The 25,888-nt window shown below is 41.4% G+C and overlaps 1 protein-coding gene across 1 annotated transcript in view; it reads right to left on the bottom strand.

Moving 5' to 3' along the window:
- Positions 1–25,888, bottom strand: part of TMEM132D (transmembrane protein 132D) — an 885,684-nt gene that overhangs the window by 644,294 nt on the left and 215,502 nt on the right. Inside the window, exon 2 of the mRNA XM_052654940.1 lies at positions 3,483–4,371. Within this exon, the coding sequence (XP_052510900.1) occupies positions 3,483–4,371 (889 nt within the window). The remainder of the gene's footprint in view (positions 1–3,482; positions 4,372–25,888) is intronic.

The following is a 25,888-nucleotide window of genomic DNA, read 5'->3' as shown; positions in this document are numbered from 1 at the left end:
CTGAGTGCCAAAGAATTGATGCTTTTGAACTGTGGTGTTGGAGAAGACTCTTGAGAGTCCCTTGGACTGCAAGGAGATCCAACCAGTCCATTCTGAAGGAGATCAGCCCTGGGATTTCTTTGGAGGGAATGATGCTAAAGCTGAAACTCCAGTACTTTGGCCACCTCATGCGAAGAGTTGACTCTTTGGAAAAGACTTTGATGCTGGGAGGGATTGGGGGCAGGAGAAGAAGGGGATGACAGAGGATGAGATGGCTGGATGGCATCACTGACTCGATGGACGTGAGTCTGAGTGAACTCTGGGAGTTGGTGATGGACAGGGAGACCTGGTGTGCTGTGATTCATGGGGTCGCAAAGAGTCGGACACGACTGAGCAACTGAACTGAACTGAACTGATGTATGTCTACACACACACACACACACACACACACATATGGGCTTCCCAGGTGGCTCAGTGGTAAAGACCTGCCTGCCAATGCAGGAGATGCAGGTTTGATCTTTGATCCCTGGGTGGAGAAGAACCCCTGGAGAAGGAAATGTCATCCTACTTCAATATTCTTGCCTGGAAAATCCCATGGACAGAGGACCCTGGCAGGCTACAGTCCATGAGGTCACAAAAGAGTCAGACACGACTTAGCATCTAAACAACAACAACAGAGCAGACCCAGGCTAATTCTAAATACTTGGAAGCTGTGCTAAATGAGTGTCAAATTGACTTCATTAAAAAAGATACACAGCTTCATTATTTTCTAATTATGAGAATTCCAACTAAAGGCTAATGATATTGCCAGATCCAGGTTTCCCACCAGCTGTTTTCATAAACAGATAAGACTCATTCATAATTAGTGTGTGTTAAGTATTCAGCAGGCATATTATTAATGCAACTTTTAAAGAGATGGAAAGCGTGCTACTTTACCAACTTAAATACAGATTTGTAAAGTATTTACTGATTTATTTTACTATTGTCTTAAATGGAAAGCACCTTTCTCATTGATGGACTCTGAACAAACACACTTTGTTCTACATCCAAAATTTTCCAATCTTTTGACTTCTAAGCAGCGAGATGCTTATTTCTGAATCTGCAAAGATGTGGATCCCTCAGAATACATAGCCCAGAAATGAACCTCTCTTGGCCATGGCACAGCTTGCCAGTGGCAGGGCTGCCCTCAGAACTCATGTGAACACACTAGTAGGCAATGGATTGTGGTCAGAAGCACAGTTGTTTTGTGAAATTTAATTCTACACTGATAGCTGCTTCCCAATAAAGACTGATGTGAATATCATCTACTGGAGAGTTAAAGTTTTAGGAGATTCTAGTTATAAACCGTGGGTCCAGGAATTCAACAAGCAGTAGCTGGCAAATGGAAAATAATGGCAGAATATGAAATTGTTTGACTTCTTCTTCTTTAAGACCTTGAGTTTCCACTGGCAAAATATTTCTCGATATAGGCAGTCATCTCTACAAAGAATATTATGCAAATGTGTTGAGTCTGGGAAAACCAAGCACAAAGCTACACATCAGGCAGAGGGAGGGCCCGTGACCAGCTGAATCTAGGTCTCATTTCCAAAGGACAGAAGGGAGCGATCACGAGGTCTCAGTCCCACAGATGCGTTGTTCATTCTAAATCCCTGTGCCTAATCCCCAGATGCACCCCCAACCCCAGCTGAAGGTTTTTCCTGCCAATAATCAGCCAGGTTCAATTATGAGGTTAATGCTGTCCATTGGTTTCTGTGTCTTCGGCTGAGATTAAAAGGAAATTCCCAGCACTAGGTCACAATCAACAAAACTGAAATGTGCAAAGTATAAGCAAGAGAATGATTTCTTTCTTAAACTCACCCACCCCCATAACAAACACAGATTTTTTTTTTAAAGAAAGAACAGTGGGGGACTTCAACATCCCACTTACACAATGTAAGTGGGATCATCCAGATAGAAAATTCATAAGAAAACACAAGCTTTAAATGACACATCAGAACAGATAGACTTAATTGATATTCATAGGACATTCCAACTGAAAGCAGCAGAATACACTTCTTTCTTAAGAGCACATGGAACATTCTCCAGGATAGATCACACCTGGGGTCACAAATCAAGGCATGGTAAATTTAATAAAATTGAAATCACATCAAGCATCTTTTCTTGATGTGAGATGCTATGCTCACAGTGCTATGAGATTAAAAATCAATTATAGGAAAAAACTGTAAAAAAAAATATGGAGGCTAAATAATTTGTTACTGAATAATCAATGGATCACTGGAGAAACCAAAGACGAAATCAAAAAGTACCTAGAGACAAATGACAACAAAAACACGACGATCCAAAACCCATGGGATGCAGCAAAAGCCGTTCTAAGAGTGAAGTTTATAGCAAGACAATCTCGACTCAAGAAAAAAGAAAAATCTCAAATAAACAACCTAACCTTACAGCTAAGCAACTAGAGAAAGAACAAATGAAACTCAAAGTTGGTAGAGCAAAAGGAATCAGAAAGATCAGAGCAGAAATAAATGAAATATAGACAAAATAAAAAAGAAAAGGAAAGAAAGAAAGAAAAACAGCTATTGAGCCCCAGGGGAGAGGGACAAGAGGACTTATCATTGTTGGATAAGCTTTAAAAACCCACATATAAATGTGGTCCTGTGTCCAGTAACACTCAGGGGTCATACCAAACTTGATTAGATGGCACTTCAGGTCAAGTTTCTAGATTATGGAGCAATGTGAGGACACATTTAGTGATCTAATAACATACCAAATAGCTATTACAATCAGACTCATGTGTGTTTAAAACAAATGCAACAACAACAAAAAACTGTTACGAAAATCCAATCAAGCCAAGGCAAGTAGCTTCCCTCACATGCTGCTGTATGTTCCAAAGAGAAAACTCACCCCTTCTTTTTTCTTAAAGCCCACGGGACTCATTTTAAATGCCACCTCTTGGTATAATTTTTATATAAGACACTCCACTAACTCTACTGGATATCCTTCACACTTTCTACTCTTTTATATTTTGAACATTAAGTTCTATTTCCAGAGAGAAACAAAAGGGTAACTTTGAGGTTGGTACCACAGAGTGTACTTAGAACTCACATGCCCAGAAGAGATTGTAAGTTGGCAAAACTGTATCCTCTATCCTCCCTGACAATTTTTGCCAACCTATTTGCAGATTCATGTCAACTCTGAGCCATTTAACTCTCCTAAGACCTGCTGAGAACCAACTAAGCCAGGTCCAAGATAGAATATCAGCCTGCTCCTGACTTTTCTGGGCCAGCCCAGAAAACCTATTAACAACATCTTCATCGAATCAATTGCCAATTCAGAGAGCTCTAACTGGTCTTTCTACTTGACAGTGAACAAGGAGTCTGCAAAAAGCGGAGGAACGTTTCTACCCTGGCCAGCGCTAACACAGATCTAGGCATCACATACAGGAGAAGGGTCTCAGAAATGCCCTTGACCTTGGAGATGCTACCGGAAGATAATGAACTCACCTTAACGTGAAGCGGTCCTCGGTGGAGTTTTTGGAGATGGAGACAGGAAACGTCAGCACATCTCCCTGCCTGACTGTCTTTGGCACGTACTGCACGGCCACGTGGTTATCCAAGCGCAGCTCTCTCAGCGGTGGCCGGCTGGGGGTCTGGTAAAGAAAAACACTTCCAATCCTGTGCAAGGGAGGCCCCGACTCATCGATGTCATTACGGCCCGTCCGCATCCCGCCGGCTCTCCGGGCATCCTCCTTGGTGCAGTCTCCACGCTCGTCCCCGGGCTGCACGGCATAGTAGAGCTCCACCGGGCTCCCTTCAGGGGGCTCCGGCGCCTTCTTCCTCCCGGCCACCACCGTCGGGGGGCCGAACCAGCTGGCCGGGAGCTCCAGCTGCGCCACGCACAGCCCCAGGGCCCCTCGAAGCCGGCAGCTGCCCCGTACTTCCCGGGTCTCCCGGAAGGCGAACACCCGCAGGCAGGGCAGGCTCTGCACCGGGCCAGCATCGTCCCAGTCCCTGCCGACCACGTGGAACAGCACCTGCACACGGGGCCGACTCAGGTAGATCTTGTCCCGCAGGATGTGCGCCTTCAGCTTCCAGTTCAGAGAAAACGTGCTGGTGAATCCAAAGGGGCTGGAGGGGAGCATCAAATCCTGGGGTACCACCTGCTCAATGGCGAAAGGCCCATAGCTGGCATTCAGGACTGGTAGCCTCTTGGATTTGTAAATCAGAAAGGACTCCACCCGCGACTGTAGACTGGAGTTTCTCATGATGTCCTGGTTGGCTTCCTTGAGGAAGAAGGACACGTCTGCGTGGTGGATGTGGTAGGTCACCGGGAGGTAGGTGGGCAGCAAAGAGAACCTCTGGATACTCTCCAGTATGCCTCGGCTTTCAGCCACTGTGGGGAGGAATCGGGGTTCAGGGGTTAGAAACTTGAGGGCAGTGGTACCAATATTTCAGACCTCTTTGCACCCCCTTTATAGTGGATTGCCCTGCCTTAGCATTAATTAAGTGATTCTTTATCCAAAATGTCTCAAATCAATTCATTTTATATTAAATGTATTTCTTTAAAGAAAAGTTGATGCCGCTGGAGTAAGTAGAGAACCAGCCACCAGCCTCACTGGCCATGCACAGAAGCTGAGCAAGCAAATACAATAGAATATTACTCGGCTGTAAAAAAGAACAATTTTGAGTCAGTTGAGTGAGGTGGATGAACCTAGAGCCTGTTATACAAAGAGAAGTCAGAAAGAGAGGAACAGATCATATATTGATGCATATATATGGAATCTAGAAAAACAGTACCAATGAACCTATTTACAGAGAGGAAGTAGAGATGCAAATGTAGAGAATGGACTTGTAGACACAGCAGGGTAAGGAGAGAGAAAGGAGAAACAAAATACAAATTGACAAAGTAGCACTGACATTTATACACTATGCTAAAGCATTTCAGTCGTGTCTGACTCTTTCCGACCCCATGGACTTCAGCCCACCAGGCTCCTCTGTCCATGGGATTCCGCAGGCAAGAATACTGGAGTGGGTTGCCATGCACTCCCCCGGGGGATCTTCCCTATCATGTGTTAAGTAGATAACTAGAAGGAAGTTGCTATAGAACACAGGGAGCCCAGCCTGGTGCTCTGTGACGACCGAGAGGGGTAGCACGAGGAGGGGAGGGTATAAATGGAAGTTTATATTTATACATATTAATTATATATTTATATACATAAATAATTATGTATATATGGGAAAGGGAGGCTCAAGAGGGAGGGGTATATATATATGCATACATATATACACATATATAATTATGTATATATGGGAAGAGGAGGTTCAAGAGGGAGGGTGTGTATGTGTACATATATATGTATGAGGGAGGGGTATATATGTGTGTATATATATAGATGTATGATAGATGTATGGCAGAGACCACCACAACAATGTAAAACAATTATCCTCCAATAAAAAAGAAAGAACATTCAAAGTAACTCCTTTAATTTTCAACTAGCAGTCCTCATGCCTTTTAGGGGGTGACAACTTATGCCTAAGACTTGCTCTCTTTCAGTTAGAGGGAAAGATCCTCATGAGAAAGGTCTTAAGAAACTGCTGGCATCCAACAGAGAAGAGTGCTCCCATTAGCTCCACCAGATGGACTGAGATTGGAAACAAGAATGACTTTCTCAGCATGTGGCTTGATGCTGTGTCCATATTTTACCCAATACTACGTCCTGTTCCACCAGATATACTCTACCCTTGCCACATTTACCATGGGAACATCATAAAAGACTTTAAAGATGGACAATCATAAATCACTTGCACATCATGTACTTTCCTCAGGGCTAAGCTGAGAGATGGACAGAAAAGACCTTGAAAAAATACTGTTGGAAGGAAACCTTCTGAAATAGATGGGATGAGCCAACCCCATCATGTCGAGCCCATGTGACCCTAAAAACCCAAGAACTAAGGGAAGTCCATCACTTTTGTGGCCTCCACATCCTTCGTGAAAGCTGTGTTGACACCAATGCACAGAAAGTCTTCTTCCCCCCAACCCCCTTCCTGAACATATCCCACCCTCAGGGAGAAAAAGAATCCAAAACTGTTATTTTTACAATGTGCCTTATATTCTATAAGAAAAACACAGAAACAGAGATTACATAATTCAAGAACCAATTTAAGGGGCTTTAGAAATGGAAATTACTGGCTCTGGAAACACTGACTTTCTAGGCAAAGCTCCACAAATTATCCAGACCCCTTCTCATTAGCCCTGTCACTCTCTCTGGTTATTTTGCAATAAAAGCAACTCAGGCCCTGACATTCATCAGGCTGACCTGTTTCAGAGGCCCACGTGAGCACATTTTCTGATACATGACGCCTACAGGAGTCTGGACCCCTCCTGGCAGTTGTCTGTAAACAGAGGAGAAAGCAAAGAACTCGGAGAAAGGAGTCTTCACTGTGACTTTGCTGCTCAGATCTCATGAGAGAACAGGCAAGTCCCTCAACCTCTTTGCCTCTCCGGGGCTGCTCTGTAGGAGGCGCCTGATCAGAGGGCGGAAGCCCGCAACCAGTTCTAGCAGCACAGGGCACTCAGCTGAAGTCCATCCTACCCTGGACAAGAAGCCAGCTTGCCATAAACTCATCCTGAGTTGATGGACAACCCCTGAGGGCAGGGCTCCCTCCATTCCATGGCATCACCCAGCTCAGGCCAGGCTGAGCTCCACTTCAGCAATGAAGGCTTCCATGGGCCTGAACCATCTGAAACCTCCAATATCTTGAGGAGTTCTGATTCACCCAAGCACTGATTTCATATGACTCAACCTAATACCTAGGAATTCCTTTTTCAAACATCAAAATATCATGGACTTCACAAGAGACCTCATTCCTTAGGAGAATCACATTTTTCTTAACATTCTGGAAATCTCTCAGGATTTATATTTTCAATAAGCGGGCACTGTCACTTGTGAATTTTCATACAAGTGAAGCACAGGGAGTGAATTTTGTGCTCATGTTCAGGGTTGAAGCTTCCTCCTTCGTCCCTTCTCTGGGTACCACCTCCCCTCCCTGTCTCTGCTGGGACATCGCAGGCTGTGTCGTACAAGTCACTTCTCTTGACTGAACGATTCTGCATTATATGCCCCACTGGTGTCCTCCTGTAGATCTTATACTTTCCTATCACAGGACTTTATTCTCCGCTGTAATTCCCTCCATGCCCCAGTAGGTTATATGCAAGTGAGCAGAGATGACATGGTGGCCTTTTTTCTGTTTTATTCACAGTCCTTAGACGAGCACCTGGCAAATATTAGGTTCTCAGTAAATATTTGAGAAATGAATGAGTCAACAAATGAATGGTGCTTTCAGTATCACAAAAAGCTGATTGTATTTTTACATCAGGGCTTTATATGCTGCCTCCTCTGTTGCATCCCTCTATAATTAGAACCCTCCATTCTTTTACCCCATGAGGAGCTTCAAGTAATCATGATGATAGGGGACTAACAAAGGGAGGTACTTCTCTGTGGAATAAGGTCCCTGATTCTCTTTTATAAATTTTATTGGATTATAGTTGATTTATAATGTTCTGTTGGTTTCAGGTGCACAGCAGAGTTATACATATTTACATAAATATTCATTTTATTTCAGATTCTTTGCTCATATAAGTGATCACAGGATACTGAGTAGCATTCCCCATGCAATATAATAGGTCATTGTTGGTTATCTGCCATATACATAGTAGTGCATATATCTTTATCCCAAGCTCCTGATATATGCCTACCCCCACCACATTTCCCTTTCGGTAACCATAGGTTTATTTTCAATATCTGTTACGTCTGTTTCTGTTTTGTAAATAAATTTTTAAAAAATAACCACTGATTAAGAATCCACCTGCCAATGCAGGGGGCATGCGTTCGATCTCTGGTCTGGGAACATCCCACGTGACGCAGACCAGCTACGCCCAGGAGCCACATCAAGAGAAAGCCCCCATGCAGCAAGGTCAAAAATAAACAAATAAATAACTTTTTAAAAACTGATACAGATGAACTTATTTACAAAATGTAAACAGACTCACAGATCCCCTGATTCTTAAAAATACATCTTGGCACCACCTGGAGCAGTTATACTGGTTGTCATCACATCAGCCTGTCACTCACTGTAGACACTGCTGAAACCAAATAAATGGTCAGGTTATAAATAAGGAATAATATCTGACACCGAGGCTCCCTGAACTTTCCTGTTGAACATCTGATCCCTACTACTTGAGAATACCTAACTTTATCATGCAACTAATTCCATATCCCAAGGACAATGGCTGTGGGTCCCCTGACTCTCTTTGGGAAAGCAACCAGGGGTTACCACAGGCATCACTCAAAGGGAAGTAATCTCTAAGCTGCATTCCACAAATGGCCTATTTGTCTTTTCACCTGGTTATCTGACCTCGATGTTTATTGCTTAAAAATGCTCGAAGTTGACCCAAAGCTAGTTGTTATTTCCTTTTCCAGTCATTCCTTTTTAAAAAAACAAAACTAAAAGAAAAACAAAAAGAAAAACAGTGTTCCACAATGCACAGAATGGACTAAGAAGTAAAACTGAGTATCCTGGAATCCCCATGGGGATGACTACTATAAACGAAGAACACCATTTCCATGTAAAAAAAGAGCAAGGTGTCAAATAATAAAGAAGTTGCATGTGGTAAATCTCAGTTAATTATCTATTAAGGAAAAAAAAATACATTTATTTTGGTGCAGTGACTTACATGTTTATTTGAAAGGAAGTGACATGTTCCCATCTTTAAGCAACTCAAGCAGCCTCACAGAGATTTTCTATTAATTTTAACATTTTGAAAAAAATAATTTCCCCTAAATAATACCTTTAAGAAACTGGAGGAAGATGGCAACTTGAGCACAGGCATTTAAAATTTCCCCTGAGTGGACTCAAAAGCAGTAGTTAAGAGAATATGGTAATAAGTAAAAATCGGCATCTGTGCTGAACATTCAGTGCAAACTGCAAGCCCTGGCCTGGGAGAATTCCTGAGAAATTGCATTCATGCAGAAAAAACAGCATGGTAAAGGCTGCCAGATGAAATGCAGGAAAATCAACTATGTTTCCTTTTCTAATTAACAGAAAGGTTGCATGGGGGCACGCTTATAATTAAGGACAAAAACAAAATTTGTCAGGTATCTGAAATCCAAATGTAACCAGGGACCCTGTATGGTTATTGGCTAACTCTAGTGGCCCTAAGCATGACATCATAAAAGAAGGTAATAGCCTGGTAGAAATAACCTGATATTTCTAAAAGCAAAGGGCATGCATCCCAGGGATGCTCTGTACTTGGTAATGCTTCCTGATGCTGACTGCCGACAATATTTGTAATCAGCCAAATTGAATGACTCAAGCTTGAGTGTGACCACACAGTGCAGAAAACCCCAGAATCTGGGCTTCTTGCTGACTTGGAGTGGGAGGTGTGACACAGCCTTACTGTGGACTGAATTCAAGCCACACCAAAACGATTTACAGGAAACTGGTCCCCAGTACAGCAGCTGTACCAAACTGAGAGAAGGACTGTTAGAGCGACGATCTGGGAATCTCAGCAGACCCAACGCATCCCCCCCACCCTGCTCCAGCTGCAGCATCACAGATACAAGAATGTAGGACCAGTGGCCCTTCCAGGTGGACATTTCCTGTACAGCTCTAACAAGAGCAGGTGAAAACCGAATGGAGAAAAGAGGAACCCACTCCACTGTGCCAGGGAAATGCCAAGGCACAATGAGATGAGCTGCATTCAAGGACCAAGAGAGAGAAGGCAAATACAGACGGAAAACAGAAGGAGAATACAATGTTGGGTTTTTATTTTCTTCATAAATAAAAACTACAAAATCAAAGAAAGACGTTTGAAAAGACGATGAAGAGGTAGTTTCAAGAGTAGTTACCGCAGAGGACGAAAGTATATTTCACACAGAATAACTTTTACATGCTCACTAATCAAGGAGATGCAGGCCCTTTGTTACTTTATAACGAAATAAGACCAAGATGGAAGAAGATATGGCAGTATTAAAAGTAAGGGATTTAAAATGGTTTCAGAAGCAATAAAATAGATATGAAAAAGCAGAAAATTGAATTTATCCTAAAAAAAGGAGAATTTATGAAGCTCTCCCTAAAGCTGAATGGCAAAGACAAGAAATGAAAATGATCAGCGGCAGACTGCAAACAAATATGAGACACATTAGATATATATACAGATAATAGAACTTCTAAGAAAAATAGCAGGAAAATGCAAAAGAAGAATTATTAAAGGACGATAGAGAAAGGAAAACAGTCCTGGGATAAAAATAAATATTCCGCTGAATTCCAACAAAAACTGTAAACACCAACTTCTAGATATTTCCTAAAGACATTTCTTAATGTCACAGATAATGAATAATTCTATAAGTGCTTATTTAAAAATAAAACTTTTAAAAGAAAAAAACTAATGAAATTGGCCTCAGTCATGCCCACTGTACAAAATTAAGTATTATAAAATAACAAGTATTTCCCCAAATCTTATGGGGAGTGTTCTAATTGAACAATTAATTCTCTAAACTAGAGATTGTCCTGATAATATGTGAAGACAACACAAAGATGTAAGGTTACTTCCTATCTACCTTTCCTTACGAACATCACTGAACCAAATTATTCAGGCAACCAGGAAGTGAATCAAAGTATAATATTCAGTAACAAGAAAATCATAGCATAACTACAAAAACATTTAAGCATAGAATAAATTCAAATAAAGTTTAAAACATAGGCAAAACAAAGAAGTTCAAAATAGTTATTGATCAAAAAAGATTCCTAACCCAAATATTGTAGTTTTTAAAAATCATAAACTTGGTAAAAATCCCAAAAGAAGCATGAAAATTAAAAGAAGTTAAAGTTCACTAATTTTGCAATAGAAATGGCTTTATTTTTATCAAGAGTAACCAAATAAATATATATTTAACTGTACATTTTTATTAGTTTAAAATCAAGCTGTGTGGCTTACAAACTGGGACAGGAGAGAGAGAAAGAAAACAGAAACAGCTCATCAAGTGATACATTGAAAATAAAGAACATTGATCATCAAGAAAGAAAATTGATAAAAAGTATAAAATATGATGAAAGGAATAAGAACAAATTTGTTAATTATGACACTAAATATAAATGAGTTAAACTCTCCTGTGAAAAGAAAGACTGACAAATGACTCAAAAATCGTAAGAAAGCAAGTTTAAATTTTCTGCAAGAGAACTCCTAAATAAAGCGACTGAGACATTAAAAAAAAGAAACCTAAAAAAAAAAAAAACCTAACCACAGATATTTCATAGGGGATGAAAAAAATAGCACAACTTTAACATCAGAAGCTAAAGTAAATTCCAGAGGAAAAAATAACTACCTGGGGTAAAGGTCTTAATTTTTGTGGAAGGACACAATTCATAGTGCCTATGTAGTAATAAGTATTCTAAGCAAAAATATATCTCCAAAATTAATATAGCAAATCTCTTAAAGTTACAATTGGAAATTGATAGCTACTAATTTTTTGAAAACTTTATATACCTTCTTTTCCAACCTCTGACTTAAGAAGGATGAAAACGTAAGGCTATGAAGATATAAATAATATGAATTATGAAGTTGTAATCTCTACCAAGGATACTCTTATATATACTATTCATGACCCTTGCCAAACATCATATATAAGGTTATGAGAAAAATTTCACAAAAAGAATTTAAATTGTAGTCCATGAGCATATGTATTAAAATATAAATCAATAACAAGAGAAAAATAGAAACAGTGCTAAACCCTTGGGAAAAAAAACTACTAAACTGTTTTTGAACACAAAATTAAAAGAAAGGTTTTAATTGCACTATATTTACAAATCCAAATAACAAGGATAGTACACATCAAAATATGTGAAGCAGCCAAAGTGTTAGTTGCTTGGTCATGTCTGATTCTTTGCGAACCCGTGGACTGTGGCCCTCTAGGCTTCTCTATCCATGGAATTCTCCAGACAAGAATACTGGAGTGGGTAGCGGGGATCTCCCTGACCCAGGAATTGAACCCAAGTCTTCTGCATTGCATGCAGATTCTTTACCATCTTAGCCACTAGGGAAGCCTGTGAAGCAGACAAAGACGTAATCAGAAGGAAAGTCATACAATCTTCAATACTATCAGTATTAAACCAAACAGAAGGAAGTTGGTAAACTAAGCATTCTACTCAAGAAAAGAGAAATCCCAAACAAAACAAAAAAATTATAAGGAAAAAGTGATAAAACCAAAGGTAAGAAACAGTAATATAAAAGACAACAAAATTGAAAATTAAGCCAAAGAAATGCTAAATTTAAAAAATAAACATAAAATGGATTGTTACAGATGGCGGATGAAGATCATTCATTTACATATGAATTACAGAAAATCCTCATGAAACAGCCTAAAAGAAAAACTAGGAAAAGCTGGTATAGTTCAGTGCAGTCACTCAGTCGTGTCCGACTCTTTGCGACCCAATGAATCGCAGCACGCCAGGCCTCCCTGTCCATCACCATCTCCCGGAGTTCATTCAGACTCACGTCCATCGAGTCCGTGATGCCATCCAGCCATCTCATCCTCAGTCGTCCCCTTCTCCTCCTGCCCCCAATCCCTCCCAGCATCAGAGTCCTTTCCAATGAGTCAACTCTTCGCATGAGGTGGCCAAAGTACTGGAGCTTCAGGTTTAGCATCATTCCTTCCAAAGAAATCCCAGGGTTGATCTCCTTCAGAATGGACTGATTGGATTTCCTTGCAGTCCAAGGGACTCTCAAGAGTCTTCTCCAATACCACAGTTCAAAAGCATCAATTCTTCAGTGCTCAGCCTTCTTCACAGTCCAACTCTAACATCCATACATGACCACTGGAAAAACCATAGCCTTGACTAGACGGACCTTAGTCGGCTAAGTAATGTCTCTGCTTTTCAATATGCTGTCTAGGTTGGTCATAACTTTCCTTCCAAGGAGTAAGCATCTTTTAATTTCACGGCTGCAGTCACCATCTGCAGTGATTTTGGAGCCCAGAAAAATAAAGCCTGACACTGTTTCCACTGTTTCTCCATCTATTTCCCATGAAGTGATGGGACTAGATGCCATGATCTTTGTTTTCTGAATGTTGAGCTTTAAGCCGACTTTTTCGCTCTCCTCTTTCACTTTCATCAAGAGGCTTTTTAGCTCCTCTTCACTTTCTGCCATAAGGGTGGTGTCATCTGCATATCTGAGGTTATTGATATTTCTCCCAGCAATCTTGATTCCAGCTTGTGTTTCTTCCAGCCCAGCGTTTCTCATGATGTACTCTGCATATAAGTTAAATAAGCAGGGTGACAATACACAGCCTTGACGTACTCCTTTTCCTATTTGGAACCAGTCTGTTGTTCCATGTCCAGTTCTAACTGTTGCTTCCTGACCTGCATACAGATTTCTCAAGAGGCAGGTTAGGTGGTCTGGTATTCCCATCTCTTTCAGAATTTTCCACAGTTTATTGTGATCCACACAGTCAAAGGCTTTGGCATAGTCAATAAAGCAAAAATAGAAATTTTTCTGGAACTCTCTTGCTTTTTCCATGATCCAGCGGATGTTGGCAATTTGATCTCTGGTTCCTCTGCCTTTTCTAAAACCAGCTTGAACATCAGGGAGTTCATGGTTCACATATTGCTGAAGCCTGGCTTGGAGAATTTTGAGCATTACTTTACTAGCATGAATCTGGAAAGCAAATATACAATATCAATGGGCCAGAGATACTGATAAGTTCTAAAGATATCGGATGGGATGAATTGGTCCCATATTGTGGTCTTTTAGTAACTGTACTCTCAATTTTACTACAGAATCTCTTAGTTTTGTCTGCTATATTTGTCAATGTCTGAGAAAGGTATGTTAAATTATTTCCCAAGGATTCTGAAATGGTTAGGTTCTTATACTTCAAAAACACAAGATCATACCTGTCCTCAATATTTTAGACACTACCTAAGGAATCAGGATCACGATAAATTCTTGTGTATTATGTCTCCTGTTGCCAATAATAAAAACTTTTCTTTGGTCCTTCTTAGTGTTTTTGGCTTTGAACATATTTTTTTTCCTGAAATTAATACAGCCATCCATCTCAGATTTCTCTGATTCTTGTAAACATTTTCTTAATGCAACATTTTGCCTACTTTTATTTTCAGTGATCTGTGTATTTTTCTTTAGTGTTGATGTCTAAATAGATTTTGATTGTAAGCCTTTACTTGATTGATTTGTTTGGATTTATTGCTGCTATCTTATTTTATGTTTAAATATCCCACAATACTGTGTGGGTTGTTTTTTCCATTTCTTCTCCTTCACTGGATTTATTCTTATACACCTTTATTTTTTTCTGTCTAGTGATTGGAAAATGCTAAAGAAGTTCTTTATTGCCAAGGAAAAAATATGCATTCAACTTGACTAATGATCAAGGAGAAAATATACAAATTTGAAGAGATTCATAACCTTATTACTATGGGAAAATATTTTGGAATTTCAGTTTAATAAATCAAACTGAAGGAATATTAGCTCCACTCCAATCCTATCTCTTAAAAGTCAGTGAAAATAACAACAAAATCTTACATGAAGGATAGAAAATTTTCCTTCTCCAATATAAGAAAAATAAGAATGCATTCCAAAACCCCTAAATCACAAACAATGTCCAACTTAATCTGAATTGGATAGCATTCCCCAAGAGTGAAAGAAGGTCTCTTCTTGGACCAGAAGGGTCTCAGCGTGCTTAGAATGACAAGACCTAATTACATAGCAGACCCCACCATCACTGTGGTTTTGGGCAAACCTTGGGCACTTCCTGTTTCCTGTGCCCTTATACTGGGTCACAGATGAATATGTCAGAGAGCAGACAGAAAGCAGATAGATGGCTTTACTGAGAGCTGGGACACACTAGACACCCTGAATTTCACTAAGTTCCTAAAGGCCCCAGACTGAGATGAGAGGTGTGCCCTCTGAGAACTTGGATTAGAGAGTATTTAACACAAAAACCCAAATCTAACTTCCAGATTGGCTCAGCTCACCCACTTGGTTCCTTCCTACTCCTGAGTACCAGGGCTGCCCTACACGGAGATGAATAATCAACAGTCAAAATCATATCATCCCACTGAACCCCAAGACATGTTCAGCTGATGACTTACACTTCAGAATCCAGCAGAAGGGAACTCTCTCCTCTTTCCTCCAGAGAATCTGCCAGCAGCTTAGAATTTGTTACCTGTCTTTGTCTGTGATTATCAGCATCTCCTTCTCCTTCAAAAACCAGACTTTACAGTCCACTTTTCCCTCTCAAGCTTTCACATCTTCTATTTCTGCCTCTCAACTGGATAGCTTGCCTCAGTTTAAAAGCATGGTATACTCAAACTTCAAAAATAAACAAGCAAAACTGGTCCTTGACTCTAAAGCCTCTTCGATTTTATCTCTCTGCTCGTTTGTCTATACGTGAAACTGAAAGTCACTCAGTCAAGTCATGGACTGTAGCCCTCCAAGCTTCTCTGTAAATGGCATTCTCCAGGCAAGAATACTGGAGTGAGTTGCCATTCCCTTCTCCAGGGGGTCTTCCCAACCCAGGAATCAAAACCGGATCTCCTGCATTACAGGCAGATTCTTTACCATCTGAGCCACCAGGGAAGCCCTTGTCTATACATATTAATGTACAATATATAGACACTATTATACATATGCTCATAGACATGTTTGTATTTATGGCAATGATTGTAAACCGCTCCTCAAACACCTACGCGCGTGCACACACAGCTGTCTCTGGTTACTGTCATGGGCTAAAAAATACCTCCCTCCAAAGATATCCACGACCTGACCCCAAGAATCTGAGAATATGGGACCTTCATAGGAAAAGGGACTTTGCGGTTGTGATCCAGTTAAACATTATGAGATGGGGAGATGATTTTGGTTCGTCCAGTAGAACCAATGTTATCACAGGGGTGTTAATAAGAGAATGTCAGGAGGTCAAAGAAGAAGGAAATGTTTCTTGGTGGCTTTGAGGATGAAGGAAGGGCTGTGAGTTCAGGCATGGAGGCAGGGAGCTTTAAAGGCAGGGAGACGATTGTCCTCTGGGACAATTGCTGGGACAACACTACCCTGGGGAAAAATTTTATACTTCTGACCTCACTGCCTTTCTCTTTTTATAACTGCAAATGTCATTATGTTGTTTTATACTATTTTCCTCCTTTTGTAGATAAGGAGACTGAGAGTCAAAGGGATTGACCCCCTGACCAGGGTCACACAGCTAGTCGGTGCCTGGGGGACTAGAGGAGGTAGGTCTAGTCAATGGTGTGCTGGATCTGGCAGATCTCACAAGAGCTGATTCTGTGCATCGCCTTCCAGCTCCATGTCCAGGAACTTAAGGAGCCAACTGCCCATGCTGAGAGTGTTTACACCATGGACATTGGAAACCCTCCAAACAGGTGTCTCCTTCCCTTGCACCACAGACCAACATGTACCCTGCTGGTCTGCTGCCCGGGTTTGAATTCCTCACAGTCTACCGTGGCCCTGTCACGCTTTCTGTTATCATTGAAAAAGATGTCCTTAACTCTTCAACGACTTCCATGTGAAATTTAGTAGCTCATTCAAAATCTCTGGGTTTCGATTCTCGCTTCCCAGCCTCAGGATCTTGCTGTCTGCCACATCAAACCTATGCCCCAACCAGGCCGAACTGCTGGTCATTCATCAAATGCAATCCTAGTTTCCCTCCTCTGCTGCTCCCACCCTCCAGGCTGCCATGCCCTCTCCCCCAAAGCAAATCTCTAGCAGATAAATGCTCATCTGCTCTAGAATTCCACATAATAGGGCCTCCAGGTCTAAGAAACCCTCCCTAGGAACCCCGGTCAAATGGTATCTCCACATCTATGCAATACTTTGATTCTGTGCTTCTCCTTGGGTAGGTAGCAAACTGCTTTGTATCACAGTTAAGTTATGAAATTATTTCTTTAATGATTACACTTACTTCATTCTGGACACTGTTTTCCACGCTCTAGAATGACAAATGAACGTAATACTCCCAACAACCCCATGCATTAGGTGCGTTTTATCATCCTCACATCACAGTGAGGAAACAGGCTCAGAGAGGTTAAGGGACTTGCCTTAAGTCACACAGGTGGTAAGTGACAGAGACAGAATTCTAATACAGCAGTCTTGACTCCTTTACCACAAAGCAATGCAGCCCTCGAGGATTCATTCAGGCGCCCAGATCTGCTGGGTTCATCTTTCCAGATTCAATCAGGCTTTTCCCAGAATATGGCTTGAGTATCAGTGACATCATGATTAATTAATTCACAGTGGTACACAGAAAAACATTTTTAAAATTTGTAACTGGCCATGCATCTCTCTTTTAAAAAAAAATAATTTTATTTATTTTTGGCTATACAGGATTTTCATAATTGGGTGAGGTTTTTCTCTAGTTGTGGTGTGTGGGGGCTACTCTAGTTACAGTCCATAGGCTTCTCATTGAAGTGGCTTCTCTTGGTGCGGACCACAGGCTCTAGGTGCACACGCTTCAGTAGTTGCTGCATGTGGGCTCAGCAGCTGAGGTTCCCAGGTTCTACAGCAGAGGCTTAATAGTTGTGGCACTCAAGCTTAGTTGCTCCACAGCATGTGGGATCTTGCCCGATCAGGGATAGAACCTGTGTCTTCTGCACAGGCAGGTGGATTCTTCACCACTGAGCCACTGGGGAAACCCCATGCATATCTTAATGAATATTGGAAAAATATAACTCACACATTAAGTCCAAGAGTCATAATTGTTAACGCTGAGATTGATGTGAAAGTAGGTACTTCTTGGTGACTGGTCTACAGCGGCTGCTTGACTTTCAGGCCCAGGCCTTACAGGACATGCTGCTGTAGCACAAATTGGAACATGACAACTGTCATGCCCCCAGGACCCAGCACAGAGCTGGACATAGTTGGGGGACTTGTCATGTCGTCTTTAATTGAGAAAATGTTAGCTCCAGGAAAAAGACACAGGTTGTCCATTGGGATTTGTGTCAATAGAAGGACATTTTTTGAAGACCTTGAAAAAGCATGATATCCCTCCCCCCACTCCAAGGACACCATACGTGAAGTATAGGAGAAAGGTCCAGCTATGCAGATGAACAAACACATTTACTTTATTTTTTAATGATATCAAATATATTTAAATATAAAACATGGAACTGCATTGCCAAAATAGCTTTTTTTTCCATTTTTCAAATTTATAATTGTTGAAATTTTGACACAAAACATTAACTCTGATATCAGTCAATTACTCTCTAAAAACTTTCATGATGCCCCAGATCTTTAGAATAACACAGAGGAGAATTTTATAAATCTGGAACTAACATACTTTTCTAGATTAAATTATCCTCTCTAAAAATTAACCAAAATGGACAATTAACCATTTTTTTAACTTCATATGGGAAAACAGACTTCATTGAAGGAAAATTTCAATCTCTGGGAATTATGCCCAGAGATATTTATGCATATTTTGCTATTACAATAAAAGATCTTGCTTCTTCATCTTGCCTTATTCCAGTCCCTTCAAACTTGTCCCTTCTAGATCCAGTCCCTTCTAGACTCACCTTCTCTTTTCTCCTTGGGATGAGCACATTTACTTTATACACATGGCTCTTAATTTGTTTCTAAAACATTGAGTTTGTCGCTTCTGATATTTCAGAAGGGAACTTGTCTTCATTTCTCAAGCACATTTTTTTTCATACTTTGAATGATTCAGGAAGCTGGTATCTGATTGCAGCTTCCCCAAGGAATGTGACAACTAAAGAATGTAGCTGGTGGCAAATGCAACCGATTTAAGTGTAGATTTAAGTGTGAGAAGCACTCTAGCTTAAAGAATAATTTGTTATGAGAAATATGTTTGGCATCTGTAGAGTTCTTTTAAAAGCAAGATACCTCTCTGCCTTTATTCATATTACGAATAGATGTGTCAGGCGCTGTCCAAGGTGCTGGAGAAATGGAATTGAATAGAAAGAGTAATATCCCTATCCTCAGGATGCTCACATCTTAGTGAGGAGGGCAGATTAAAACACAAGTAAAGAAATAAACCCACGTAATGTAATTTCATGCAGCAGTAAGTGCCATGAAGAAAAATAAACCAGGGTACACAGATGGAAGCATGGCCAGTCAAGTAGGTCTGTAACCTGAGACAGGACGGCTGTAAGGAGAGTTATACATTCCCACATACATTAATCATATTTAGTCCCTGTCAGCCTTTACATTTCACTAGCTAACTGCAAAAGCCAGGAAATTAAACAGAAATTCAGACAGTCTTAACCAAAGTCTTTCCACTCCAGCACTACTGAGGATAAGTCTTTCTGCAGATGGTACATTGTTGAATATTTATCAGCATCCTTGACCTCAACTAGATGCCAGAACTCCCCTGTCCAGCTATGACAACCACAAATGTCTCCAGACAGTCACAAATGCACCTCAGGGTAAAGCTGCCTGATAAATACAAGTGAAGTGAACTCGCTCAGTCGTGTCCGACTCTTTGTGACCCCATGGACTGTAGCCCGCCAAGCTCCTCTGTCCATGGGATTATCCAGGCAAGAATTCTGGAGTGGGTTGCCATTTCCTTCTCCAGGGGATCTTCCCAACCTAGGGATCAAACCCAGGTCTCCCGCATGGCAGGCACACGCTTTATCCTCTGAGCCACCAGGGAACTCAACAAATACAAGACACCCATTTAAATTTGAATTTCAGAATAATAATGAGTACTCTTAGTGTAAGTCACTCCCAAACATTTTATGGACCATTCAATGTTTATTTGAAAATCAAATTTAGCTGGACACCCTGTATTCTTATTTGCTATGTCTGGCAACCCTAATTGGGAAGAAAGATCATTCCCATTAGAGAACCACCACTCCAGTTTTACAATTTAGGAAACTGTACATATGTATGCCAGGTACCTATATATGCATGCCAGTGACATATATATATATATATATATATATGTGTGTGTGTGTGTGTGTGTGTGTGTGTGTGTGTGTATATATGTATGTATATATATTAGGCCATAACAAGCTCGCTGACCATCCACAGGAACGAAGACACAATTGCAATGACCTTCCAAACAAAGTGAGTGTAGAAGACCCAATTAGATGGGTGAAGGAGAAGGAGACCAGGATCTGTTATTGCCAGATTCTGAAAGTAGAGATAAAATCCATGTCCTGCTCAATACAATGTATCTTTCCTTACAGACTTGATGAAGAGTTTTTAAAATCACAACGAACAATGCTTCCTGGAGTTTAGTCATCGCTATGCTCTCATAAAAAATTTGAGTGGAAACATAACAAGTGTCATATTTCGGGAAGAGAACTAGACAATATCTAAGAGAAGTTTGGAGTTCCCTTTCTCTCTGCCCCATTCAGTGCACACCTTGGAATCTATTCCTAGACATGAAGAAATGAAGAAATGCTCAGAATTTTTTATATTGAAAGAAAATTCAGTGCACATCAGGTTTAAAGTTTTTTTTTTTAAAAAGGAGCAAACTAAATATCCAACAAAACATCTATATAACCACTACACACCTCATAAAATAGCCAGAATCCAAAACACTGATGACATCAAATGCTGGCGAGGATGTGGAGCAACAGGAACCCTCATTGAGTGTCGGTGGGAATGCAAAATGGTACAGCCACTTTCAAAGGCAAGTTTGTCAATTCTTGTAAAACTAAACATGCTTTTTCTATACCATCCAGCAATCATGCTCCTTGATATTTACTGAAAGGAGTGGAAAATTTATGTCCACACAAAAGCCTATATGGGAATATTAACAGCAGCTTTACTCATAACTACCAAACTTGGAAGTAACCGAGATGTCCTTCAATAGGTTAATGGATAAACAAACAGTGGTGCGTGCAATACTGAGGAGGAATAGCATGTCAGAAGAGAACGCAATGGCACCCCACTCCAGTACAAATCCCATGGACGGAGGAGCCTGGCAGGCTGCAGTCCATGGGGTCGTTAAGAGTTGGGAAAGACTGAGCGACTCTACTTTCACTTTTCACTTTCACACATTGGAGAAGGAAATGGCATCCCACTCCAGTGTTCTTGCCTGGAGAATCCCAGGGACAGAGGAGCCTGCTGGGCTGCCGTCTATGGGGTCGCACAGAGTCGGACACGACTGAAGCGACTTAGCAGCGGCAGCAGCAGCATGTTAGAAAGACAAGACAGCGAAGGTACAGTTTCCAGACGACCCGAGAACCACCACATTAGCTGGTACGTTTATGCAACTAAGAATAAATTTCTAGTTTGTTTCAGCCACTGTTATATTGCAGCTTGTTATTCACAGCTGAATCTAATCCTTTCTTTAAGACAGAATCACAGCTTTTTGAACTCCACGTGTAGTCCTGGTGGTACTGGCAGCATCAGCATCACCTAAGAATTTGTTGGAGATGCAAATTCTCGGTTCTGCTGCAGCCGCACTGATCCAGACACTCTAGCTGGGACTCAGTAATCTTTGCTTTCACAATCTCCCAAGGGATTCTGTGAAATGCTACAGTTTGAGAAGAACTATTCTAGCCAATTTTGGTAAAACGGTTCTCCTATATAATGTGTAAACATGCATGGATGACTGCAAACATGTAAAAATCCATCTGCAGAAGAATTTTTTAAAATAGTCATAACTGGGTCCCCTTTAAAGCACCCTGTTTTTTAAAAAATTCAAAATTTATTTTTGGCTGTGCTGTGGTTGCTGCATGCAGGCTTTTCTATAGTTGTGGCACAGGGGGGCTGCTCTCTGGTTGTGGCATGTGGGTTTCTCATCACGGTGGTTTCTCTCGTTGCAGAGCACAGGCTCTAGGGCAAGGGCTCAGTAGTTGTGGCGCATGGGCTTAGTTGCCCCATGGCAGGTAGAATCTTCCCAGACCAGGGCTCGAACCCGTGTCACCTTCATGGGCAGGTGAATGCTTAACCACTGGACCACCAGGGAAGTTCTCTGCAAAAGAATTTTTTGTGTTTGTTCAGATGGAGGTCGCTCTTATCTCAGAGAATTTTTTCTAATTAAGAAATTGCAAGATTACTTTAAATAATGTGTGTAAAAGCTCTTTTAGGAAGAAGGGGGAATGATAAATCCAACGTAATTTTGAAAAATGTAACTAGCCAGGCATCCTAGACAATTAGATGAGAAGGTTTGGTCCCATCTTCACCAGGCAGGTTTCACTTGAACTTTTGCATACAAATTCCTCAGCTACTGTAAGCCATGAAATTAAAAGACAGTTCCCTCTTGGAATAAGAGATATGACAAACCTAGACAGCATATTGAAAAGCAGAGTCATCACTTTGCCAACAAAAGTCCGTATAGTCAAGGATACAGTTTTTCCAGCAGTTGTATATGGATGTGAGAGTTCGACCATGGAGACTGAGAGATGAAGAATTTATGCTTTTGAACTGTGGTGCTGGAGAAGACTCTTGAGAGTCCCTTGGACAGCAAGGAGATCAAACCAGTCGATGCTGAAAGAAATCAAGCCTGAATATTCATTGGAAGGACTGATGCTGATGCTGAAGCTCCAATATTTTGACCACGTGATGCAAGGAGCCAACTCACTGGAAAAGATCCTGATGCTGGGAAAGATTGAGGGCAAGAGGAGAAGAGGCAACAGAGGATGAGATGGTTGGATGACATCACTGACTCAATGGCCATGAGTTTAAACAAATTCTGGGAGACAGTGAAGGACAGGGAAGCCTGCTGTGCTACAGTCCATGGGGTTGCAGAGAGTCAGACACAACTGACTGAAAACAATAAAAACTATGATGACTATATCGTGCAAATATGGCTGAAAGGGGAGGTGTGTGAGTTCTGACCATAATTTTTAAGACTGCAAAGAATCAAGCAGAGAAACAAAACCCTCTTGCTGCCATTGCATACAAGGGTTCTCACCCTCTGATCACCATTGGGAATTACTTGAAGGGCTTGCTGTGGTGGGGCTTCACCACAGAGCTTCTGATTCAGAAGGAGTAGATCTGGGATGGAACCAAGAATTTTTATTTTAACACGTGAGGCGGATTCACCTGATCCAGGGGCCACACTTTGAGAACCATATACTCACTGCATCCTTGACTTGGGAACTCATCTGAGAACTATTCAGCAGGAGAATAAGGCTGAACAAAGCAGATACCTTGAGATACCATATGCAAGGCCAAGTACAAAGTCTTGCATGACAGAGCTGTGACCTCTGTCTTCCACTGTAACCTTCCCCCACTGCCCAGCCCACATCCATCCACGCACACTGCCCTTCGTGCCCTTTTTCAAATGCGCTAACTCCTGCCTCAGGGCCTTTGCAGTGGTCCCTTCTTCCTAAAATGCTATCTGTTTTGCATGGCTAGCTCTTTCTCCTTGCACAGGTCTCAGCACAAGAAAGGCCTTGAAATGGCCTATCTGGTCCCTGCCTCCTGCCCTGCGTAGTTTCTTCCCATCTTAAATTGCCTTTTCTATTTATTTTCTTGATTAAACCTGAAGACCTAGCCTTCTTTGCTGGGACCTTGGAGGCAGATATCTGACACGACTTGTTCATAGCTACCGATTCAGGACCCAGAACAATACCAGGACACAGAAGGATGTTCAGTAAATGCATGAATGAAAAACTAAACAAATGGATAAATGAAAGGATAATGGACAAATAGCTCAAAGCCAATCTCTTGGTCTCAGCGTCAGCAACTCATTAACCCCAGACTTTCCCCTGAGATGGTCATCACTGTTGAACCCCCCTGAAAGCCCACTAAGATACACTTAAGTGAAGAAGACGAGGCCTGAATACAGAGCACTGACTTCATCTCTAACCTCTGACCTGAGAGTGTGTAAGCATCCCCAGCAGCCTGGATGCACACACTCAGTATGCAGAGAGTGCGCTTCATTAAGGTGCTTATATTAAAATTGGTAGAGTGTCACATCTCGTAATTTAAAAAAAAACTTGTTTATATTAATATTTAATTAGTTCAGGGATTAAAAACCCCATAAACAATTTTTTCCTCCCTCTCTTGTTTTCTGAGGGCCAAGTGGATTTGAGATTTTTAATCAGTATACCAAATTCTCTGAAAAAAGGGTAAGAGGTAGCAAGGGAACTAGAGGGCAAGAGGAAAGAGAAGGAGGAGATAAGAGGAGATGGAGAAGGAGGAGGGGGAGGGAAGAGGGAAGAGGGAAGAGGGAAGAGGGCAAGGAGGAGGGGACAACCGGGCAAGAAAACTAAATGCCGACAGAAAATAGCAACCACTGCCATTCACTCCTGCCTGAGCTTCACAGGCGAGCAAACGCAGACGTGCAATCAGAGAAAAGTCAAGAGTGCCAACAGCGGTACAGGCTGCTCAGAGGAGAGTTTATCGAGTAGAAATGGGGGCAGAGACAGAACTCTGTGCTTTCGTGGAAACTTCTCACGCCATTCTAGATTTTCAGAGTGTGATGCTATGGGAACTATTTTATAAGGCCCTAGATAACAGACAGTAATTCAGAATAAGTTTTGTCTATAGGAATGCACATCAGCTGTCTCTGGCAGCGGGACCACCCCTCCCCAACTACTGGAAAAGTCAGCTTTGCGTCTGCAGGTGTGAATTTTGACACTCCTCCTGTGCTTCTCTGCCTTCTCCTTAGGATCAGCCTATCATATCTGCTGGGTGTCCCCATTTCATTAATGAGCTACATAAAAATTTTAACGTCTTCGTTTTATATCCATAAGACAGTCATGACTTCATCTCTTTCTGAAAATTATCTTTTAACAGGGAAGAAGAAAAGAGGCTGGGGGTGTCTTCCAGGTCCCATGCCTGTGAGGATATGAAATTCTCAGTCTCACTCGGCCCACTCCTGCCAGCCACCTCTGCACTCTACCGCAACGGCTCGCATTGGTACCACTGGGATGTTCCACAAAGACCCAGCACAGCACCAAACAAAGAAATAGAATCACAGAGCATAGCATATGTAGGAAGTCATCATGACCATCCCAGAAAAAAAACTGAAAACCTCAATTGAAGAACAGAACAGATATATTTCCAAGCAGAAGATGATCATTCACTTATCACATTGCAATATCCAAGTTACCAGAGGTGAGAGTTCCTAATTCTTAAAGGGCAGATACAGCAAGGTAACCAGAAAGATGCCAGCCCCGGAAAGATTCCGGAATTACTTCCCTAGCCTAAGCAGCTTCAGGTTGGCAGTCTCAAGTGTGATTTGAATGCAACTGTAAAAACGTGAAATCTGTATGGACTGAAAACAATGCATCTGGGGAAAGGGCCAGGCCCTGAATCAAAAGAACACAGCATGAAGAATGAGATCCCCCAGGGCAATATTCTCACTCAGTTACCTGGAAAGTGAGATGAGTTCTGATTGCCCAGCTGCATAGAAAAAGGGTTCCCGAAGTCAAGTGAGCAACAGGGGCTGCTGGTGAGGCTAACAGTGACTCTCCCTCAACAGTTAACTAACTAGTTAGCTACATGAGAGCATGTGCCTGTTTGGAAACAAGGTCCATTGAATTTAGCCCAGAAATTAAAAATCTTAAAACAAGTCTGGGAATAAGTCACCAAATTTTCTAAAAACTGTAGTAGGTGGAAGAATATTCCTCCCAAGAGTCTCACCTGACTCCAGTGCTTGTGAACATGTATCTGACATAGCAACAGGAGCTCTGCGGATGCAATATGATAAGGACCAGGAGAGGAGAGGTCAGTCTGGAGCATCTGTGTGGGCACAATGCCATCACAGGGGGTCCTTCAAAGTGGAAGATAATCTATCCATTGATGTAAAAGGGGTGTGAAAGTCCCTTCTAGTATTTATTATTGTACTCCTGTCGATTTCTTTCACATCTGTTAATACTTGCTTATATATTTAGGTGACTGCCAAGATATGGAGGCAACCTAAGTATCACAGATGGATGGATTAAAAAGATGGTATGTACGTACAATG

Source organism: Budorcas taxicolor, chromosome 17 (genome assembly GCF_023091745.1).
Source record: "Budorcas taxicolor isolate Tak-1 chromosome 17, Takin1.1, whole genome shotgun sequence".
In the NCBI taxonomy this organism is placed as follows: domain Eukaryota; kingdom Metazoa; phylum Chordata; class Mammalia; order Artiodactyla; family Bovidae; genus Budorcas; species Budorcas taxicolor.
The sequence above is the reverse complement of the archived record's forward strand: the minus strand, read 5'-3'. Positions and strand labels throughout refer to the sequence as shown.